General features: G+C 39.2%; 1 protein-coding gene and 1 long non-coding RNA gene across 9 annotated transcripts in view; one reads left to right on the top strand and one right to left on the bottom strand.

Moving 5' to 3' along the window:
• The window catches only part of LOC119502908, a 52,833-nt gene extending 35,889 nt beyond the window's left edge, over nt 1-16,944 (top strand). The window contains exons 3-6 of one of the 8 annotated variants that reach the window (XR_005210207.1): nt 12,183-12,329; nt 12,768-12,961; nt 16,480-16,544; nt 16,885-16,899. This is a non-coding gene — a long non-coding RNA (uncharacterized LOC119502908). Of the gene's footprint in view, nt 1-12,182; nt 12,344-12,767; nt 12,962-16,479; nt 16,545-16,884 lie in introns of those variants that run through there. The other 7 variants (XR_005210210.1, XR_005210208.1, XR_005210211.1 and 4 more) reach the window with 7 other exon arrangements.
• On the bottom strand, nt 10,310-15,243 carry edn1 (endothelin 1). Its single transcript, XM_037794192.1, has 5 exons — nt 13,178-15,243; nt 12,764-12,959; nt 12,163-12,315; nt 11,818-11,922; nt 10,310-11,274 (listed from the first exon to the last, which is right to left on the bottom strand). The coding sequence occupies exons 1-5, from the start codon at nt 13,236-13,238 to the stop codon at nt 11,136-11,138; spliced, it is 654 nt and encodes a 217-aa protein (XP_037650120.1). The 5' UTR covers nt 13,239-15,243; the 3' UTR covers nt 10,310-11,135.
• Nucleotides 16,945-17,579: the final 635 nt, after the last annotated feature.

The following is a 17,579-nucleotide window of genomic DNA, read 5'->3' as shown; positions in this document are numbered from 1 at the left end:
CTCTACTCTACACACCTGTAAAGTTTCCTGACTGTATTTTGCATGGTTGTGATGCTATCGCGTGACAAAATCTGTCCACTGACAGACGGACAGACAAATAAACACCTGGCAAAGTTCTCAAAACCTCCTCTGTGGTAGTTCCCGCTACAGCAGGCATCTCCAGGACCACATTTTGCCATGATGACTCACACACAGACTTACAAGGTGAAACAATACCAGCCACATGCTGCCGCGACTGGTAAATAGTGATTTCCAACCTGAATCCTTTAATTTATTATTAGACTTTACTAACCTTACTTAATGCTTTTCTCGTCAAATACTAAAGAAGATTTAACTATTCATACTTAGTCTGAAAATTATTCAAATTTAATTAATAGATTTACATTTTGGGAAATATGTTGATGCCTCTCTCATGTCTGTAAATATGAAGCTACGGTTATGAGACCGTTAGCTTAGCTTAGCTTAGCACAAAGACTGTAAAATGGGAGAATCAGCTAGCCTGGCTCATTCTGAAGGGAAGATAAACTTGAGAATTGCGTTTACCAGCACTTCTAAAGTCTTATTTGTTAAATCCGCTCAAGAAACAGAAGTGAAAAAAAAAGGTTTTGTTTTTACGGGTGTTTATTTGCAGAACTATGTCTTGGCCGGGTGTAGTGACTATGTGGAGTCCGGTCATCACTATAAGGTAGGGCTGCACAATTATGGCCAACATTTTAATCACAATTATTTTGATTAATATTGAGATCACGATTATCACAATTATTCATAGATTTTGGGGACAAAATATTTTGCAATTTCACATTTAATTAAACAGAGCACTGCTTTCACTTCCATGTTGTGCTAAATCCAACCGTCAAATATTCTAAATGTTATTCTTTTACTTTGTTATTGTGATCTTGCATAAAAACACACAATTTAAATGGTTAGGAAATAAATCTTTGCATTTTTATTTAAATATTTGCTTTGATTAAAAAATGTCTTGCATTAATTGTTCTAATAATATATTATTAGTTGTTTCGAGCTAATGTTAGGAAGTTTGTAATTCCTTCTCTATTATCTATTTTATATTGAAACCATCTCCTTCAAACAACTGGATTGGACTGGACTGAAGTTTCTTGTCAAAAAATACATTTTACAAGATTACATTTGAATGCGTCATGATAGTGTTATGATTTACCATCGTCCAATACTTGAGCTTGAAGACGACGTAATGTAACTAAATGTAACCTCTGTTAACTGAGCTTTTTAGCTCCATACGGTCAGCAGACGAGCCAGTCACTGATTACTCTGAGCAGCATCATGGGAATGAATTACAATATAATACGTGTCTGATTAAGTTAGTTGTTCCAATGTTTTTAAGGTTGTTCCTCCACGGCTTATTAGGGACTTGCAGTTGTGACAATTTGAGAACTTTGTCTTCTTCACGCAGCTGAAGAAAGTCCACACCGACAACATGTTTAAGAAGTGCTTGATTTATGCAACAGAGTTTCCTATGAGCAGAGCCTTTTAAACGTCAATATCGCAGTCGATCATGTTTATTTAATTGTGGGATACCGAAATCGTGACCGTGATTAATATTCAATTAATTGTGCAGCCCTACAATGAGGTTGCCAGGCAACTACCAGAGGGTAGGAAGTCACTGCGCCTGGCCAAGGAAGTGGTTCCACACATAACTCCCAGTAAAACGTTTTTCACTTTGTTTCTTATATGGACTAAACAAATTAAATATAACATGTTAATTCGTGAGCTTCAGTGTCGCTTGTAAGCCTTTTTTTTTTTTTTTTTTTATATACTTTGGACAGAGCCAGCACTAGCTTTTCCCCCCAGTCTTTATGCTAAACTAAGCTAACTGGCTACTGATATATTTATATGACATCATGACTATATTTAACAAACAGGTATGAGTGATCATCTTATCTAACTCTCTCTATGATTTCTTTGCATTAAGGGGGTCACAAGCTAAAAAGGTTGGGAACCACTGGTGTAGGAGACCTTATGATAACATGATAACATTTTTAGGAATACTCTCTCCAAATAGTCCCGGAAACCCACCATGTACATCGTATCACCTTGGAAACGACCCAAATTTAAACAGACTGTCAGCCATGGCACTTTGCACAGACCCGTTGGCCTGCACTGCTCTACACTTCAAACAATTAGGATGTTTACATCCCGGGTTGCATACATGTTTTATCAACGCACACATGTCAGCGGTCTTCTCATTCCTGTGAGCTCCCGTATTTATAGAGCACATTCTGTAGCTCACCCGTATTGTTGTTACTCCCTTAGTTCCCACCTCAGGATGGGATTAAATCTCTGAACTTCCACTGAACTACATCAATCCGACTTAACCCAAGAAATATGGTACACGTTGAAGGCTGCAGAAACCAGCTAATTTGTTCTGTTAATTCTACTTCAAACATTGCAGCAAACCTGTGCTGGTATAATAAAGTGACTACCTGTTGCAACAAAGGCTTGGAGAAACTTCAGACTCTTTCAAACAACATTAATTACAAGCAAAAATGTCAGCATGTTATGTAATCTGATTGGCGCAGTCACTCCTTGAAAAATGATTGAATAATGATTACTTCCGTTTTAAATGATTTTCTTGTGACTCTATCAACAAAAGTGTTTTAAAAAATGCAGCTGAATTTACGAGGCTATAAAAAGCCTCCAGAGATATTAGTAATACAAGTGCAGAGTTGACTCATATTGGGCAGCAGCATGTGTTATTGTTTCGGCTGAGACTGCTGTCAGATCAAACCACACATTGTTTTTGTGCGTTGACAATAGAGGAGAATGAAAAATTCCAGGCCCCGACATGAACTATCATCTTGGCACCATCGTATACAATGAAAGGCTGAGCCAAAGAGGACGATGATGGAGCATATAAAAAGATTTGACACAATGAGTCGAACCCAGAAGTTTATCACTTGGCAGCCGTCCTGTCAAAACAACAACCCGGACTCTTGGTGCTGGTGTCCCAGCCCAGGTTGGCTGTCGCTGGCAGCTGGATGGCAGAGAGGCTCTGAACACTCGCTCAGGTCATTCACCTCTCAACAGACTGCGTTAGGTGTGTTTAGCGTCAGTGTGAGCCATATTGGCAGTGTTGTTGAAGGAATAGTTCCAACAATTTAGGAGATACAATTATGCCAATGTCTGTGTGTTAAGTACTGTACAGAGCTACAGAGTCATGATGTGTTTAGTCTAGTTTAACATTAAGACTGGAAGCAGCTAGCCTTGGCTCCGTCCAAATGTGGAAATGAAATGAAAAAAAGAATCCACACCACTTCAAACAACAAATTTGCTTCCTTTCTGAGAGTGAGATGAAAAGATAAATATCGATCTCATGTCTGTGCGCTGTGTGTGGAGCTAAAGCCGGGATGTGTTTAGCCTGGCCTAGCAGTAAGACTGGAAGCAGGGGGAAACCACTAGCCTGGTTCATTAAAGGTGCTAAATTCGATATCCAGAGCATTAATATAGCAGCAACAACTATTTGATATTTAACGATATAGAGGAGTAATGTCTACCTGAGCAGAGAATGAAGTCTCTCTTCCTCTGTGTGTGTTGTAATCCGAGCTTCATCTTGCTTTGTTGACATAGCCGGGCTGGCTGTGCATGCTTTTAATGCATGTGAGAGTGCACGAACACTGCTCTGCACTGCTCTCATACGACGGTTACAGCTGATAACGGCGTCCCGATCGACGGCGTCGTCGCGGAAGTGTAGCACCCACCCTCCGGTTCCCCTTTGTGTTAACACTTTTATGTATATCAGCACTTTCGCCCTTGTTTGCACTGTTTAGTGCTGTTAGCACCTTTAGCTGCAGGCCGGGGCTTGCTGTTGCCATGTTAAGAACTGTTGAGAGGCACTAGAAATGCTCCCGATCCCGTATTAAGCACCTCTAAGAAAATACACCCAAAATGCACATATTAAACAAACAAGGAACAATGTGTTAATTAGTGAGCTTCAAAAGGTATTGGTAGGTGTATGTTTTTCACTTTAAACAGAGCCAGGCTAGCTTTTTCCCCCTGCTTCCAGCCTTTATGCTAAGCTAAGCTAACCATGTCCTGACTTGTACTCCGTACTTAAAGCAGTAGTTTGAGATTTTGGGAACTACACTTTTTCCCTTCCTTGTAGAGAGTTAGATCAGAAGTTCGGTACCACTCATATTTGTGAGTTGAGTGTGAAAATGTAAAAATGACAATTGTGGTTATGTGCTTGACTCTTTCTTGGCCCGGTGACTTAGCTAATCATGCCCCGGCTCAAGCTTCATACTTTACGTAAAGGTATTGATCTTCTTAACTATCAACAAGAAAGGGAATAAGTGTATTTCCAAACACATTACTTTATTTATTTCCCCAAAATGTCAAACTATTCCTTCCTTTATCGCACAATAGTGAGATTGATATCAATAAAACAAGTAAGTGCCTTCCAAAATGTTAAACTATTACGTTAAAACAAGGATTCTACTGTATTTTAAATTGCGTTAGTATCTATATTGTTACCCAAGTTGTATAACTCAAATTTTGGTGCCTTTTGATTTCAGTTTCACAGTTACATATTATACTCTGGGTTGAACTTATTGGATAATGTCAAAATGAGTTTGCAATCAAGCCAAAATCAAGGCTTTTTTCTTTTTTACCAACATGTTGGAAACCGAAGCTATTTACTGCACAGTAACCTATATAATTTTAAAAGAACATAGGCTTTGACTGTCAGGATGTGTTATGAAATAGTTTGTGTACTAATGGATAAGCTGCTCCAGATAAACATTGAATGAGTTACTCAAACATTTGTTGTTGTTTCAAACTGGCTTATTCTAAAGACTGATGCATGGCTTTGATATTTTACATGCATTAACAAATGAAAACTGAGATACTGACATTGATCTCTGATGAAATGTCTTTTTTTTAAAGTGATTTATACACAAAGGAAAAGGCTTCACCGCTATCATGTCTATCAACGTTTACCTTATGCATCCTTCAGAAGGGATTTTCATCACATGTTGAGAGAGTGACAGAATAATGGCTTAATCTCCTAGCAATGTAAACAAACACAGTGATAAAGGAGAGCAAAACAAACAGGAACATGCTTAATAGCGTGTTGCAAGCTGCTTTAAGTGAGTGCCCCCATTTCTTTGTTTTTTTCTTTGAAATAATCTTTGCGAACCCAAAGCAGATTGATATCTGTATGTTGGCTCAGTGGCATGTTTTCTCAGATAGTGTTATGTTTATTTTTGTTCTAATATATCAGCACTTACTGTTGACAATTATAGTAGTGAGAAAAATATGGGTCAAAATCCTCAAGCTGAAAGAGACACTCCTATCACTAGCACATTATCACTGGACTAAGATAACCCGGCAACAGTTTTAGTCTGTCAAAAATTAAAGGACCACTGTGCAACAATTAGGGCAATCTATTAGCAGAAACAGAATATAATATTAATAAGTAAGTTTTCTTTAATGTATAATCATCTGAAAATAAGAATTGTTGTGTTTTCGTTAACTTAGAATGAGCCGTTTATATCTACATAGAAAACGTGTCCCCTCTCCACGGAGTCCGCCATGTTGCACTGCAATCCGTGCAGTTGTTGTGGAGATATTTCAATTACAACCAAAAATGTCAACCTGGAGGTGGCGCCAAAGGAAAAGTCGGAGGATCACCAAACTCATTAGGATACATCGTCTGGGAACCATGAATGTCTGTACCAAATTTTGTGCCGATCCATTGAGTAGATGTTGAGATATTTTACTGAACGAGTACAAATTTTGACTCGATAGTTTCAGAGGGTCAACAAAGTCATTAGGATTCATCCTCTGGAGACATTGAATATCTATAGAAAATCTAATGAAAATCCATCCGATATTTCACTCTGATCCACAAGTCATCCTCTGGGGACCATGAATGTCTGCGCAAAATTATGTGGCAATCCATCCAGTAGTTGTTGACGTGATTCAGGACCAAAATAGTGGACTGACTGACTGACATTGCCATCCCTAGAACAACACTTCTAGCATGACTAAAAATAATTGAAACTATGACTCTTTGAAGTTAATTATGCTGTTTCTAAAGTTCTTTGACTGAGGTTAAAGTGTACTTCTACATAGCACACCCGCAGGCTTTTTCTCATCACGTTGATGAATGCTAGACAGGGTGATTTACTCCATCTGGAATGCTCTAAGAATAACACCTGTTAGCTACTTCAACAAAAATGCAAATAAGTACTTCAAGTGCCAAACAAATGCAAATTTCGCTGTGCATTTACTATCTGCTTACATGAAGTGTATATATGTTATGTAACGTGTATATATTTGACAGTTAATTTTGGACTACTGGAGTTCAAACTGTGAGCTGTTCCTGAAACTTGGTGTATAATTCGTTGCATTCTGAACATTCCCTCCAAATGTGTATATGAGCACTGGCTGACAGGGCCCCCCACTCTCTTTGATTTCAAACTATAAACCCTGGGAAGAGCAGAAATATACAGTATAACTGCAGACACGACTCATCCTCACATTCATGTCTGCCAGCAAAGCATTTTTTCAATATCTCTGGGATAATTCCTGTAATGCGTTTCAGTGTTTGTTGTGCCTGTGGCAGGCAGGGAGGGAGTAACTGGGTTGGGTTGCACCGAGAGCGGGATTACAGGCAGACAAAGTGCTGAGAGATACCTGCAGATTCCCATAATCAGCTCTCTTGAGAAGTGTGTCATCCCCTCTCGCCCAGATGTGATGACACATCAAATTCAACCACAAAAGGGAGTCACTCAAGTTGCAAGTCTTGACTTTCTCTTGCAAAGCTAAACGCTAAAAGGGCAACATCTCCCCACTCCTCAGATAAACCTCCCTGACAGGTTTCCCCGTGGTGCTCGGTCATCCAGCTGTCTCCTGGTTACATTTTCAGCCAAATCTTGAGTTTGACTCAGGACACCACGGTAATTAATCCCCTCTGGTCGGTTTGCAAAAGGGTTTCGTGACATGCTTTGGCACAGCTGGGAGTGCTGGCTAGAAAACAGGGTGTGTGGAGGTAGAGTTGGGCGTTGGCCAGACGTAAGAAGTCGAGGCCAGTCCGTCCCGCCCAGATGTTCCTCGCAGATTCCTATTGTTCGGCCCGCGTCGAGGAGATTCCTCGCCGTGTAATGGGTTATTATGTTAGCACTCGCTCTATTCAATAGACTAATGAGTTATGCCAAAACCTAATGTCTCAAGGGAGCTCCTTGCATAGAGCTGCATAGTTTAGAGGTGAAGTGCCATTGTGTTTGGTCCCGGGCCCGTCCGCATGCTGTTAACCTCTTCAGTATGCAGGTACATGAAGGCACCCTTTTTTAGCAATGCTCTTGCAGAACTGAAAGCTTAATAAAGCCACGGCTGGCTCGTGACGTAAAGGGCATGCGATGATTTTTAAGATAAGGAGTGAAAGCGCCAAGTCATAGTAGTAAACATGCAGCAGTCGTTTTGATAAAGGTGATCTGATAAACTATGGAGTCAGTGTGTTAAAAGGGCATCAGTGATTTCCAATGGCAGTGTGGTACAATAATAATGTCAGCAGTGGAAAGTAACTAAGTACTCAACTACATTAAGTACAAATTTGAGGTACTTGTACTTTAATATTTCCGTTTAATGCCACTTTATACTTCTACTTCACTACATTTCAGAAAGAGATATTGTGCTTTTTACTCCACTAGTTATTTACAACACTGTCTCATCTCCTACAAAATTATGATCCCATACGACTCAACTGCATTCTCATGTATGTTTCGAGGAAAACATATTTTCTCCCAGAGTAAGTTTGCAGTTTTAAACATGTGGTTAACGTTGTAAATTATAACAAAAATGCAACAAAACTTCTTGGTTAGGTTTTGTAAAAAAACATCGTAGTTTGGCTTAAAATTAACACAAATTTGAAATAAAACAAAAAATGCAACAAAACTATTTTGTTAGTTTTAGTTTAGGGCTGTCAAAGTTAACGTGATAATAACGCGTAGAGCGCAGATCTGCTTCCATGAACAGGAGGTTGGTTTGGCTGCAAAGACTTAGTGCCCACTGTACCTGTATCGTGGGATTAAATCCAGTTGAACACATTTCTTGCGTGTCAGCTAAACTTTCTCTCTATTGTCCTCAGACGGTTTCTGCAGTCCTCACTGTCTCCGGGCAAGTCTTAGAATTGTTTTTCAAACAAAGAAGTAGGTCTTGTCTGGAAAATATGACGTCAGTATTATTATGATTGGACTCTGCACGCAGGAGGAAACAACGGAATTTCTTTCAGTAAGCCCAGAGGCGCAGAATCCACCATGGATTTGTTTGCTAAATGGGCTGGATAGATAAGACTCTTCAACCAATTTGCATTGGATTGTTCTCCACTGCCAGATCAAGCAGCTCGGTGATGAGTGATGGGGGCGAGTTTTAGGTGCACCAATATTTGAACTGAACCCAAGAACAACTTGTATGACATTCATATTAACAGCTGAGGAATAGAGGGGACAAATCTGACGGTTTGATGCAACACATTCACGCTGCTTTAATCTCTGCATTGCAAAGTTTTTAAAAAGTGCTTGTGATGCTAGAAATAACTTTTAAGAACTACCTACTTTAATCGTTGGATCCCAAAGAGATTAAGTTAAGTATTATTTTCTAATCTAAACTCACTGGGTGAGTCTTTTTAAGAGATGTTTGAGAAGAATGGTTTTGCTGTCCATTAAAGTCTATGTTTGGTGGTGATCTTTACATTTTCACATTGAAGTTAAAGGATTGCATGCTTGTCCATAGGTTGAGAATATTCTCCATCTTGGACTATTTAAAAACTTTTATTTACTCTTTATAGGGCTGTCAAAGTTAACGTGATAACTTGCTAGTATGACTGGTACCAACCATGTCATACTAGCTTGTTCGGGAAGGAGGCTAAATAACGCTCCATAGTTGCGCTACATGTCGGCAAGGAAAAACTGTAATGGCCATTTTCAAAGGGGTCCCTTGACCTCTGACCTCCAGATCAGTGAATGAAAATGGGTTCTCTGGGTACCCACGAGTCTCCTCTTTACAGACATGTCCACTTTATGATAATCACATGCAGTTTGGGGCAAGTCATAGTCAAGTCAGCACACTGATACACTGACAGCTGTTGTTGCCTGTTGGGCTGCAGTTTGCCATGTTATGATTTGAGCATATTTTTTATGCTAAATGCAGTACCTGTGAGGGTTTCTGGACAATATTTGTCATTGTTTTGTGTTGTCAATTGATTTCCAATAATAAATATATACATACATTTGCATAATGCAGCACATTTGTCCACTTCCATGTTGATAAGAGTATTAAATACTTGACAAATATGCAATTAATTTGCAATTAATTCACAATGAATCGTTTATTAATAGATTAATCGCGATTAAATATTTTAATCGATTGACAGCCCTACTTTTTATTTACTTTTTTGATTATTTCACTCCTGCAGAGTTGGCATTTTCATGATACAGGGTTTTCTGTTTGACAGCAGCAAAATTAGCTGGATGAGTGATTTACTGAAATGAAAATGAAAGTTGATTTATGTGCCGAGATTAAATTAAAGATATCCGCGAAATTTCCAGGAGGTTTGATTTCATTTAAGGAGAGAAACAGATGCAAAGGCCCCTGGAGGAAGAGGAGGAGGAGAAGGAGGAGGAGGAGGAGGAGGAGGAGGAGGAGTGGTAAAGGGTGATTAAGGGACGGCAGCTGTAAATAATGGCCTTTATCTGCTATAATCGTTGAGAGGTGAGCCGAGAGGCCAGGGCAGGTAGTTAAGAGAATAAAATAAGAGTGACTCAGGCTTTGTTGAATTTTGCTGAGTCACTTGTCAGCAAAAGTTGGAAAAGCTCAGGTTGGAATGTGGTAGATATCTAAAAGTATTTTGAGATCATTACAGAGCTGAAAACAAACAACGTGCTGGATGTGTCTTTGAAATTTAAGCTGCTGAAGGAAACCTTAAATCCACTTTCAGCTGATTTAGAAATTGCAGTGTATACTCTGGTTTGGCACCGAGATGAAAGGGCAGGGTAGGCATGGTTTTTATTGCTCTTTGCCTCCTTGTCTTCCACATCAACACTTTCTTGTTATCACATTGGAGTCTGGCTCTCTCTTTATCCCCGTCTCTCCCACTTTGTCTCACACGTTTCTCTTTCACTTTTAGTGCTTTGTTTACCAATTTAAAATCATCCCTAAAAGCATCCCTACAATTTAAAATGGTGAAACAGAGCTTTTCTCAAGTCAGTGATCTATTTTCAAGGATCTAATTGAATACAACACAGCATGAAACAATAATGACGAAGGAGTTGATGAGTTGTTTTTAAATAATTGTGAACAAATTTATTTAAGTTTGGCCAAAATTTGGCACCTTGGTGACAAAACATTTCATAGAAATGACAAATACCGAACATGTGACGGACCAATGTGGCCAATCAAATTACATGATCTGTAAAAAGAATAAATAAATAGAACACAACATATTCAGTGAAAAAATAATTAAATTATGACAAATGCAAAGATGATAACTGTACTGCTACTAGCTACTGTACTGCATAGCTACAATGACCTGACACACAGGAGACAACCTGTTACGTAAAATGTGGTAAATAGTTTCAGTCAGTGGAAAAATGTCTGGTCTAAAGCAGTGACACAAGGCACATAATCCCTTCTATTGTACAGTATGTCTTGTATAACAGTCTGTTTTTGCATTTTGAAATATGAGCAGGACTGCCTTTGTTCATATACGGCAGCGATTTTTATTTTCTGTAACAGGGATTTATGTTAAATCCTTCCGGTAATGTCAAGCTTTTGAAATGCTATTTGGTGGTGTATTTTGGGTCCGACCGTGACCCCTATACAACATGAATGTCCTTGATTTTTGCAGACCGAGGCCAAGTTCAGCTTATCTCCTTTCACCTGAACTCCCTGTATTGTCTCTGACCTGGTTCATGTGTCTCATGAAGTGCAACCAAGTCCAGTTGTGAATGCTCTGACGCCGCAGCCACGAAGCCAACATGGAGCACGTTCGCCAACCTCATTGGGGGCTTCTCCATTGTCTCCCACGGGGCTCCCCGGTGGCTTTAGAGAAGGGCTTATGAAACCCTCTGTACGACAAGGCTCGGAGGTGTTGCGTGTCGTCTTTAGGAGGCCGTGCTCTCGCCCTCCCATGATCTCGCCCTGCGGCGCTGTCTCGCCCTCCACTTCTTGAGCAGCATACTGGTTTTCACGGCGGCCCTGATGGCTAGAGGGGACACCCGTTTCTTGTTGCTGTTCCTCATCCTGCAAACAAAGACAGAAAACAATCAGTCATCTGAACCATCGATCTCTCGGGTTGTGTTAAAGGTGAACCTAAAAGCTAATTTAACTGTCAGTCACTCACATTTTAAAGTATGCCAAGTGTCACACAGAACACACTATTACACTGAAGTTTATTTTTTTTCCAATATTATTAATGTGTCAGAAAGTGCAGACGTATGGCGCCACAAACTTTGAGATGTGTTTTGAAACATGATGGTACATGAGTGTAGCGTATACCCACATTACTCTCATGGTTAAGTGATGGAAAGTGATGCATTGGATTCTCTACAATCTAAGAAGTTTTTATAGAACTCATTATGGTGCTCAATCATCATGTAGGGAATTCCTTGCTTGAGGGAAATTTTTTATCTCTCAAGCATCACCATGTAAAAAGTGATGCACCCTGAGATATCTTTAGCCTACAAAAGACCTCAGTGTTGTGAGGCTATAATATTACCATGTCCGTTTATTTTGCAAACACGCTTTTGAGAGATATTCAGCCCTGAGCAGGTTGTCTTAACCCACCTCTTAATCCTGCCTGTGTCGGCTGCCAGCATTTGTTTGCACTGCGCTCCAGCACAAGCATCGCCCTCGGCGGAGCGGATCAGCGCGTCTGGCGGTGTTTCATACCTGCAAGGACAGAAACAAAAAAAACACACGATGAGAAAACGTTTCATTTACTCACCCCCATAGTTTTCTGACACATTTCAGAGAGAGAGGGGCTACTTAGGACACGGAACTTGTTCTCACAAGCGGTGCGTAAAAATGATAGACTCGGGCGATTCCTAGTATCACTGACAGTAAATATGATGAATGTATTGCCTTATTATTGTTATTATTGCCTACTGTGAGGGAATATAAATTACATACCTGAGGACGCTGTTTTCCAGGTGGCAGAAGTTTCTACAGGTGTTGTCTTTTTGGTGTAAACACTGGCAGCGAGGTCCGCTGCTGGTTGCCAAGGACTCCGCCACAGCGCGCCTTGTTCTGGGAGAGTTGCCCAGTCCGTATGAGACCATGCGCCTGGAGAGGGAAAGGTGACACAATTCAGGTTAAAAAAACTGTCCGTTTGATTCACTTTTTTTAAAGTAAAATGTATCCAATACTGATAAAATAGGCAACTTTTCAATTCCTCCAAATAGCTTAATGTTACTGTTTGCTACTTGTGCGTACAATGGCTATTTAACATCTATCCAATATTTTAAAATAAATAATGAATTTTTTTTTTTTTTTGCTCGGAATAAAATGTCTACTTTTTACTCCACTATATTTATCTGATAAGTTACTTTCCAGATTCAAAGTAATAATACAAAATATAATAGGAAAATTATATCATATCATATCAATAAGTACTTTTTACACTTTGGTATTACTACTTTTACTTAAGTAAATTAACTGTGAGAAAGCTTTTCAATGAAAACTTGTCTACTCTTCTGGAGAAACATTATTTAATCTGTTAATGTTGACTTACTCAGGTGTGTTGACCCATATGATGTCCAGGTGGCAGAAGTAGATGCACTCATTGTCCAGGAAATTGGCGCAGGAGCAGCGCTTGGTCCGCACATGGCTCCGCTGCTGCTGCTGCTGCTGCTGCTGCTGCTGCTGCTGCTGGGTGTCGGTGTTGGTGGTGGAGGCTGTGGGTGTCTCTCCAGCTGGCGCTGATAGCACTGTAATTAAATAATCATTATCAGAAACACTGCATATCAGCTATTAAACTTATGTGTCAGGAGGGTGCATAATTGCAGCAGGATTTTGCTCTTGCAGATATGTGATTCACATTTTAACTGTAAAATAATTTAAGTAATTCAGATATTACTTAGAGCTTATTATGTGCTTAATGTATAAGTGTTAATGTATTGGTTAAATAGTTAAAATTAAAAGTTACCTGTGCACAAAATCCAGGAGTTCATCACTGAAAACACGGAGATCAAAATGTATGAATCCATTTCTCCAGGCTCTTCTAAAACAAAATACTGCTTAAGAAAATTAATAATCCTCCAGAAGTGGTAAAATAATCATCCAGTGTATCAATCCTTGTCCTCAGAGATTCACACAGGAGCGCAGAGGAGTCAGTGTGGAGTCTCTCTGTCAGTGTGGAGTCTCTCTGTCAGTGTGGAGTCTCTCTGTCAGTGTGGCCCTACATATGCAGCCCTGTGACTTTATACAAGTGCTTCCCTCCTCCTCCTCCTCCTCCTCCTCCTCCTCCTCCTCTTCCTCCTTCTGTTGCTGCAGCGATGTACTGTTCAGTTTTGTCCTTTGGCTTGTACCCAGACAATGGTGTTTGTTAGTAGTCGGCCACTGATAAGCAGCCGTGCACCAATCTGGAGACTTTGAGATAGAAGCCTTGTGGGTCCGGAGTTGGTGGATGGAGGAGTGGAGACTCTGGCTGATTGAATGCAACCTATTAAACCCTTGTAAGACTCTGTGGATGAGTTGCGCTTCTCCATCAGCAGGTGGCAGTCAAGCGACAGGATTAATGTCCCCGTTTTGTTTTATGGAGAGCACTGAAACACTGTGCTATGATGTAAGATTAATGGACATTATTTTGCGTAATGTTTATTATAAAGCAGAAGTGTAGAAATATCAAGTACTGTTACTTGACTTACGCAAATAGAAGTGAAATTCATTATTTTTTTTGTTGAAAACTACTCAAGTTAAATGTGAGAGGTAGGTGGAGTAGGCTACTTTATTAATCACAATTAGAAATTGCAGTGTCACAGCAGTCATGTCACTCACTTTTTAATTGTTTTTTTGCCATTCGGGCTGGAAACTTCTTTTGCGAGGAAGACAAATCCATACAATAGATAAAAAAAATATAACAATAAGTCAAAAATAAACCAGGAACAGAGCCAAATTAAGAAGGGAGTCATTTAATGTAAGATTTACAATAGTCTTGAATTCGTCCAGGGATACCAAATTACTTGATTTAAAATCACAAATGAGATCAGGGAATAATAATGAAATACAATATGAGAATAGAGAGAAAGAATAGAACTAAAACCAAAGGATCATATTAGACTCTAAATATGTGTTGAATATATACTAAACCTCGGTAGTACCCAGTAGTACATTGTGCGTTCTATATGTAAGACAAGTAAAAAAAGCAAAGAGTTATGGTATCAAAATACGTGTGACAAGCTTTTATTATAAAGCTTTCTCACAGTTAGTTTACTTAAATAAAAGTAGTAATACCAAAGTGTAGAAATACTCTGTTACAAGTGAAAGTCATGCTTTCAAATATTTACTTAAGTAAAAGTACTTATACTGATATAATGTTTCTATTATATTTAGTATTATTAATTTGAATCTGGAAAGCAACTTATCAGATAAATATAGCGGAGTAAAAGTACCTCAAAATTGTACTTAAGTACAGTTCTTTTCCTTATGTGATTAAAAAAGGGTCCAAAGCAAAACTGACATAACAGCACAAGGTGGTGTCTTCTGTTATTCTTACCTTTTGAAAACAGAGTACCATTCTTCAATGTGTACATCAAATATGTATTGAAGTGAAAAAAAAGAATAAAAAGTGTACTAAAAAAGTACTTTGTAAATTTCCTTAATTACAACGATAAAAAGTACTTCTTTATAGATATTTCAGCCCATTTTAAAGCAGCGATCTTGTCACAAAGAAGTTGCCTGATGGTAGAAGGGGATTTTGCCCGTTGATTGCATGATTTGGACTGAAGAGTTGGAATAAAGAAAAAATCAAAGTTTAATGCACCTCATTCTCTGCCCCGATTAATGAAGGGTTAAAACTAAGACTGGACGCTACACCCACCATTACATAACCAGCGCAAACATCTTTATCTATAGGTTTTTTTTAGCAAGATTCTTGCTGGGGATTATAGATTTCAACAGGAAATTAAGAGACACGAGCCATTGCTTGAAATACAGATCTGTGTATATAAAAATCAATATTTATAGTCTAGGGCAGGGGTCAGCAACCTTTACTGCCAAAAGAGCCATTTTAGAACCGCAAAACATTTAATCATTGTGATGAAGGTAGCACAGTTTATAGTCTAACTATATAGTATATAAGTCTAATGCAGTGAGGGCCAAAGTGCAAATGTACTACGGAGTATTAGGGCCACATTGAGCGAAAAAAGAATTTGAGATTTCCAGAATAAAGTCATAACTTTACGAGAAAGAAAGTTGTAACATTACGAGAATAAAGATATAACTTTACGAGAAAAAACGTTTTTTTCCTCAATGTGGCTCTTATACTCTGTCGTACCATCGTATCATAGACCTACAACAATGATAAATAAAAATGAAAATGTAAACAAAAAACAGTTATTCATTTCCATTTTTAAAAATCCACAGCGAGCCACTGGAGAGGAGCTAAAGAGACCGCATGTGGCTCCGGAGCCTCAGGTTGCAGACCCCTGGTATAGGAGGTAATCTGTTTTTTCCAGATGCAGTGAATTCAAGGTCCTGTTGGCGTCGTATCTTGTGTTCCAGAACTGCTGTTTTATTAATTGATGAATGATTACTGACAAAGTACAAACCAGGCTCCAAAGTGGCTTGTAATCTAATGGTTTCTCTCCACCACCAATTGTAATGAACTGTGGAAACCAAGGGGCTACTTCATTTCCCTGAATCACATATTCAGAGACACTTTGCTGTTAGGCAGCAGTGGAAAATTGACCTTGTTTGTGTAAGTGTGTGTGTGCAGGCATGCTCAAAGTGGAAAAGTGCAGGTAAAGTATCCTGACATGCTGCAGCTCTGAGGCCCCTAATCAGAGGCTGGTGTTAAGAGTTTCCACTGGTCAGTGGAACAGCTTGTGCTAACGGCAGGAGGAGACAGAAACAACCCAGTAGAATAGCATTAGAGTCAGGACACTCACGCTTAGCTGGTTGAATCATGCAGCTGCTGTGATGTTGTGTAACATCAGAGGTTTGTCGTGGTCTTGTGGGCTCTTCACTTCATCAGCGTGTATTTTGTTTTCTCAGCACTAGCAGATAATGACCTCTAGGGGTCCCTGTTTACTCTGCTATAGTTTCACCCTGAAGGTTTCAGTCAGGCCTGCAGGAGGAGGGGGTCTGTAGATGGATGAGTCACCTTCTGAATGGGTTGGAACGAGGAGGATATCACTGTGAAGCCTCTTGAGTGGAGAGAGAAGTTTCCTCATTAAGGCTAGATTGCTATGTTTGGTCCACTGAGAAGCTTATTCTCTCTTCTTGTAGGTGGTGAAATAAAACAACACCTGCTGATTAAAGTGAGCAACACATCCGGCTCAGACTCACTTAAGGTGGGCTGGTAAGGTGGACCAGCTATTCTCCTTTAAGTGACCAACCGCTCCTCTGAGTTTTGCTCAGCTTTTTATTTAATTTTTAATATTTCTTTTAACCGATTTAAATGATGGCATTGATCGTTCAAAATCCTTATTGTCGGTTAAACGGTTAATTATCAACATCCCTACCTCTATTACAATCCCGCCATAGGTGCAGGGCTTTTTGTGTTTCATTAGGATGTTTGCCACTAAACGAAACCTCTGTTTCTGCGTTGGTCGTCTTCATCAGTTTGGTAAACAGAGACTGTTGTCTTTTAAGCTTTGTTTTCAGTTCCTTTACCTTCTCTGTTCTCCGTAGACTGCTACCAGATGGAAAGTCCCGTGAAAAGATGCTGTGGACTTTGATGAGGTGGCACTCAACATTACATTTTTTACCGACTGACACGCTCGGACTACAAGTGAGTCACACATTTGTCATTCACATTCGTGAAAAAAACAATCCCATGTGAAAATAATATAATTTTTTTATATTAACCTGACTATTTTCTGCGATAAGCGTCAAATCAGGTGTGCGCCTGCTAGTTTGCTAACACTGCTTTGAAAATTGTAACGCATCGCCCAACCCTATTATGGTATACAGTTTTTATGGCATACTATACTTTCACTTTTTTATGAATTTCTGTATGATATAATATACTATGACATTTTTTACAGGATTTTTCGGACATGTTATACTATGACTTTTTTATGGCATGCTATAGGGTATTATGTTTTTTATAACATACTTTACTATAACTTTTTTATGAAATTGTTTTCAACATACTATGAATTTTTAAGACATACTTTAGTATGGCTTTTATGGCATGCTATACTATGAGTTTTTGTGACTTTTATTTAGAGATATTTCAATACCATTTTTTACTTTCCGATACTGATTCCGATACCTGAACTTGCGGTATCGGCTGTTACCAAGTAACAATCTGATACCAGTGTGATTAAAAAAATGGCTGGAAGTGATCTTAGGCTCTGAGGGCCTCCGGGCTTGCAATAGGC

This window comes from Sebastes umbrosus, chromosome 15 (genome assembly GCF_015220745.1).
Source record: "Sebastes umbrosus isolate fSebUmb1 chromosome 15, fSebUmb1.pri, whole genome shotgun sequence".
NCBI lineage: Eukaryota > Metazoa > Chordata > Actinopteri > Perciformes > Sebastidae > Sebastes > Sebastes umbrosus.
The sequence above is the reverse complement of the archived record's forward strand: the minus strand, read 5'-3'. Positions and strand labels throughout refer to the sequence as shown.

Bases quoted from the DNA above. Each gene is read 5' to 3' on its own strand.
- edn1 (XM_037794192.1), bottom strand. From the start codon at position 13,238: ATGGATTCATACATTTTGATCTCCGTGTTTTCAGTGATGAACTCCTGG. The intron at 12,316-12,763 runs GTAAGTCAACAT...TTCCCTCTCCAG, and splicing joins ATATGGGTCAACACACCTGA to GCGCATGGTCTCATACGGAC. The intron at 11,923-12,162 runs GTATGTAATTTA...CTGTCCTTGCAG, and splicing joins CTGGAAAACAGCGTCCTCAG to GTATGAAACACCGCCAGACG.